Source organism: Delphinus delphis, chromosome 5, assembly GCF_949987515.2.
Source record: "Delphinus delphis chromosome 5, mDelDel1.2, whole genome shotgun sequence".
In the NCBI taxonomy this organism is placed as follows: domain Eukaryota; kingdom Metazoa; phylum Chordata; class Mammalia; order Artiodactyla; family Delphinidae; genus Delphinus; species Delphinus delphis.
The window spans coordinates 34,826,977-34,832,976 of NC_082687.1; the positions used below are offsets into that span (position 1 = coordinate 34,826,977).

Genomic DNA, 6,000 nt, shown 5'->3' on the forward strand with positions numbered 1-6,000 from the left:
TTAAATGGATTATTTGCCTCTATCTTTTCCAAGCATTGTTAGAAAAGCTTAGGGAAGGTCCTAGTTTTAAACATTTTAAGCAGATGGTGCTAATATACTATTAGAAACAATAGATAACAGTCTAAAAAGAAAAAAATTAATGATAGTAAATCACTAGCATCTGATACTATCTACCTGAGTTCTAGGAACATTGAAGGGTAACCCCTGTCCAGTACACTCACTGATTGAGAGGCCTAAAGGATCATTAATGTGACTAATATTCTTAAGGTTTACAAAGAATATAGTGGTAACTACAAACAAGTGAGTCTAAATTTTAAATCAGGGAAAGTTGCTAAGATGTACAAAAATCAGATTCATACATACACAATGGGGGAAGAAAATATGTTTTCTGTAGAAGAAACTATATATGGTATATACTAGACTTTTGTAGAAAAGTGAGCCATTATGAGGGCAAGAGGAAAAGTTGTGGAATTATATATTAACTTTCTCAAAAAGCCTTCACTAGCTCTTACCCACTTTTAACTGTTCCACTGTGGGTTAAGGAGGCCTAAACAGAGAAAGGAGGGCTCAAAGAGCACCTACTTGAAGGGAAACCATAAAAGCTCCATGAATTATTACAGGAACTACCTCACAGAAGGGATGCCAGTTAAATTTTGAATTTGTAAAGCACACTACCCTCTTCAGAGACAAAAAGTGGGAAGATCTCAGGAGACTGTGTAAACAAGCAAACAAAAAGGAGCTTTAGAGCCATCTTAGACTGAGAGGATATATTTAAGAAAAAACAATCTATCTTATTCCTAACTAATATCAGTAACTGCCATTGGTGGACCAAAAAAAAATCAATGTAGGCCCTCAGGACAAGGGCTAAAGAATTACTATTGGCAAATGATGAATAGAATTCAACTCTACAGAATTCTTATCCATCCCTTTTGCAAAAACTGTATTTTGACCACTTCTGAGTTGGCACTAGAGGCAGGAGGAGAAAAAAAAATCAAGATCTGAGGAATGAAAACTAAAACAGAAGAGACTAGCTAAGAGAAGCAGCTCTATGAAATATATTTTTAACATGAGGGTTTGGCAACCTAAAGAGGTGCCAGGCAGTAAATATATGTTTGGATATTTAATATTATGATGGAATAAAGTAGACATAGGGTTAAACATCAAATTCTAAAATGCTATACCTGGGAGGCTGCCAATGAAGCTAGAAAGTACAACACTGAGAACCAAAAAATGATAAGATCTTACTGAGAGATTATAAATTTATGAAAATTTCCCTAAGAATTAGTATACTAGGACATTAGGACACTGGTTATAAAGAATAGCAGGAAGAATAATCCTTTAGGATACCAAAAGCCTATTTCTATATAAACAAGCTTGCATATGCCACTCTAAAGACAGATTGAACCTTGCAAGTCACTGATCTTTAATCATGCTTGGATTTTTTTCAAGAAAAATAAACCATTTACTCAGAAGATTAAAGGTAGGGAAATCTTTTTTTCAGAGTTTTCACACTTGTTTAAGAGGATAAAGATACCCTTCCTTATCAGTCTTATCAGCCTCTACTCATCATTCAAAATTCTAATTTATTCATTCTTCCTCTTTAGATATTATATTTCCAATTGCCTGTGCTTTCCTGATACCCCCTTAAATACAAAAGGAGAAAAGAAGGGAGGAAGGTTTGGGGAGGGAGGGAGGGAGGAAGGAAGCGGGTAGGGAGTAGGGAGAGAACACAGAGTTGGTTTATCAGGTGTCTGCTTTTCCAGGTAATCTATAGACAAATCTGAGAGATTAATTTGCACACTGAATTTGCCCAGGCTCTTCACAGATATTCACAGATACGCAGATTAACATCTACTGGAACAGTACAGCAATGAAACAGGACACCTCAGTCTCTGTTCTGGAATGACCTCCTGCAGCATCAGCTTCTCAGTATCCCACAGGACCCTTTTGAACTAGAGAAAGTAAGAGAAATCTGATTGCAAATTCAGATGACTATGTATTGTGCTGACACCTTAATGTGCAAGAGAGATATTCCTTTGAATTATCTGCATCTTTGTGTCTGTTTATATATAGAGATCAATTACCTCTTTTCTGTCCTAATGGATTTGGCTATACAAATTACATCTGAGGCTGTGCTACACTGACTTATCTACTTCTATTTATATCAAAAATTTCTTTCTAAAGCAGAGTTAAATTAACACAAATTCTTCCTTTCTGTCCTATAGTTTCATGAACTTCAAATCAGAGTTTTGAAAGGCATACAAGTTATATTGTTTCACAAATATATTAAGGATGGCATAATTTTAACAATATTTCTCCTTGGGTAACATTTGATCTTGGTTAGAATGAGATGTAAATGAGGGACGAAGATCAATATTAATAATCTATAGATATGAGAAAGTATTGAGAACTTTCCAGATATCTAACAATGTTAATCCATCCCTGTGACAAACATTAAAAATCACTTATGATCTCTGTCCTCAAGGACTTTATATTCTCACTGTATTTAGAAAAGATGAAATTATGTTCTTAGTCATTTCATTCATATCAGTTAATGAAAGTAACTGCACTTTTATTAGTTTAGACTCAGATAAACCTGGACAAATTTCTGTTGTTTGCATTTCAAGGAAGGCCTCCAAAAGGCCAGCTAAGAATACAGTGTAGTTGTTTAATACAAGCAGACTTTGAGCAAGGAGACTTGGAATCAAGTTCTGGGTAACGTTAACAAATGGGTTTGAGCTCATGGAGCAACTGTTTTCCTATCTGGGTAATGGTAATATTAACAAATTCCACTATTTGGGCTGTGCATTGAGCTGGAATAATGTACTCAAAGTGCTCTGAAACCATAAAGCTATGCTAGTTACTATGACATCAAGCCACCATATAGTTTCAGGAACCTTAGGACCCCTGTTAGAGAAGGGCACCTTATTCAGTGGGCCATGCCCTCCACTCTGCTCTTGGGGAAGGGCAGATCAAAGGATCCTGGAGTCTGGAGAGCACCCCCTCTTGCTTTTTGGCTATCTTTCACATATCTGTCTTCATCTTTCTTATTTTAGTGACCTTTTTTTGACTCTTGTTTGGGATTTCAATGCACTGTTTAATTTTTCCCTGTTATTACTTTTATTTGTCTTATACAGTGCCAAAAAGAGGGACTAAGATTTTGCTACTCTTTAGCCAAGATGGTAAATTAAAGCCTTTCATTTCACTAAGTTAAAAAAGCAGGGTTGATCATTTAAAAGTGATCTCAGATTTTGGCCATACTTCTCAGTCTTCCACTTGGGCCATTCTTATATCTCTTTCATTACACACATGTACAGGTTTGCCTCTTGTACTCAAAAATTGGGAAGAAATAAGATTAGAATAATAATCCATACAAATTTGGTTTTATTGCTGTTTTATCCTCAACAGCTCTGTTCAAAAATAAACCAAAATAAATAAAATAAAATAAACCAGTAGTAAAGGAAAAATAAAAGTAAATGCTCTTAAGGTTGTTGTTATTGTTGTTGTTTTTATCTTGCCTGGATGTTTATGTGCTGAGGAAAATAGACATTTATGCTTGAGGTGTGTTTCAATACACATGGTACAACTAAATTGTAAAATTGCACTCTTAAATAGAAAAACACACATGTTCACAGAACCTTCTTCTATACAATTTCTAATGTTAAGATAAGCCTGAAACAACATAACTTCTGAAAATGAATTAGCTAACTTTTGATACTTCTTATAATATATGCATATTTGAAGTTAATGATTTTTTAAAGCATAAGCTTTTACTTTAATGTGTATAGAAAACTACATTTATTTTCCTGAAATCAGATCAATGTATAGATAAGCCCTGATTTTCTTATATTGGTAGCTGGCTGAATCTTTCACACAACAGAGCATCAGAATAGGTGTTTTCGTAGACAATCTTTAGAAATAATATACTTCATTTCTACCTTTCCTAAAACAAGAAAACCCTCAATTTCCACCCAGCTGCAAACATTATTCAAAACAAATTTCTCAATAAAAAGTAGGTTTAAGGGAGTTGTATACTGAGTTCTGGCTGCCCAACCACAGCAGAAAGGTGTCTTGTCCTCTAAACTATCAAGGAAGGCCTAGGAAACTTCTGGTGGGATAGACTGAGTGTTAAAGGTGATGAGGAAACTTATAAGCAAAATTGAATTAAATCAGAATTCTGAATTCCAGACTGACATATTTCTGCTAAGCTACTCCAAGTTTTGAAGAAGTACGCGCAGTAAGAGTGCACCAGGAAAGATCTGACAACGCGAACACATATGTTCCCTGTCACAAACATACCCTCCTTGTCAGAACAATGTGCCATCAAAGGTACAAGTTAACAAGGGAATTTCCAGCATTTTCCTTCATTTGCGTACATCTTTCCTAACTTCAGGCCCAAGAGAGGTCAAAAGAGGTTTACCTAGCTAAGGAAAGGAAGACATCGCAGGCAGACCATCCGGACAGAATCGGAGCGGCAATGCTACTTTGGGGATTTTGCCCTCCCTTCCTCTTGAGATGCGGCAGAACGTGCCTTCTGTTTACAGACACTCACCTAATCGGCCCCAGGACCCTCGTGATCACTTTCCTCGCAAAGTGAATGGTGGGTCCACCGACCCAGGTTCACCTTGGCCTCACCTAAGTGGAACAGGGCCCGGGGCCAGGGCGTGTGACTCTGACCTCAGGCTGCGGGAGAAGGGCCGGGCGGGGCGTCTCGGTGCCACCGCAGGTCTAAGGGTGCAAACAGGGTGTGGGGGCGAGAAACGAGTTTGAATGGGACGGCAACTTGGAAGTGTTTTTAGGGTTTCTTGAAATGGGCAAATGCGCTGAATCCATTCAGCGGGGGAGCTTTGGAGGACGTCGCCATCCCCTTGTCGCCTGGGACGCACACAGGACCCTGGCCGAGAGGGGGCGAAGGTGTCCCGACGTGAAGTCCACCCGCCCAAGCGCGGGATAGCGGGCGCCCGGCAGCAGGGCGGCGCCGCCAGAGAAGCGCCGGGCCGCGGGCGCTGGACTCAGAGCCCTGGCTGCTGCGTCCGCGGCTCGTCACGCCGCGCCGGGGCGGGGGTGGGGGGTGGGGTGTAGGAACTCCAGGAGGTCCCCAAACTCGGAGACAGAGCTTGGCACCCGGTCCCGCCGGCGCAGAGCTGCGGCAAAGGAGGCGGCGCGGCCCCTCGGGGTGGGGAGGGGGTGGGAAAGAGACAGGTGAGACCCGGCGCCCTCCCAGCGCCAGCCGCGCCCCCGCTGTCTCGCCCCGAGAGGGCACTCACCGGCTTTGCACGGATCCTTGTAGTCCAGCGCCTCCGCCTCTTCCTCTCCGTTGCCACCGAAAGTGTAGTCATAGTCGAGGCCGGCGCAGACCCCCAGCTCCGCGCAGAGGACAGCCCCCGTGGCCACCAGCCACGCGAGCATCCCCAGGGAAAGCGTCTCCAGCCCCATCTTCCTCGCGAGGAAGGGCCCCGGTGGCTGTCCTCGTGGGAGGCTCCTCGGCGCGGCCGGCGCTCAGGTGTCTGGGGACATGGGGCGCCGTCGGTCCGAGAGAGGGCTGGGCGGCCTGTCCCCCGGCGCGGGCTAGGTGGCGGGCGGGGGCAGGTACGGAGCGGGTCCGGGCGGGCGCGCGGCCAGGCTGCCTCCCCGCGGCCGTCCTTCCTGCGGCTCAACGGCTCGGCTGCCCCAGGCTCAGGCTCCCGGGCTCAGGCTCCCAGGTCCCCGGGCTCAGGCCCCGCGCGTGTCCCGCACCCAAGACCCAGCGCCGCCCTGGGAGGACGAGACCCTTCTGCACATCAACGCGTCTGAGCTGAAAGTGGGGACCGCGGTCGCGGGTGGGGGGCAGACATCCCTGCGCCGCCAGACCTTAAAAGCCGCAGAAGCAGCACGGCAACTGGCTGCGAGAAGGGCGAAAGTGGGAGGATTTGGGGATGCACTGTTTGCCTTCTCCCCCCCCACCCCGGCTGTCTTTTTACCCTCTTCCTAACTTAAAAAAAAAAAAAAAAAGAAAAGAAA

At 43.6% G+C, this 6,000-nt stretch overlaps 1 protein-coding gene across 1 annotated transcript in view; it reads right to left on the bottom strand.

Moving 5' to 3' along the window:
• The window catches only part of TLL1 (tolloid like 1), a 258,470-nt gene extending 253,034 nt beyond the window's left edge, over nucleotides 1-5,436 (bottom strand). The window contains exon 1 of the mRNA XM_060011657.1: nucleotides 5,268-5,436. Within this exon, the coding sequence (XP_059867640.1) occupies nucleotides 5,268-5,436 (169 nt within the window). The remainder of the gene's footprint in view (nucleotides 1-5,267) is intronic.
• Between the last annotated feature and the right edge of the window lie 564 nt (nucleotides 5,437-6,000).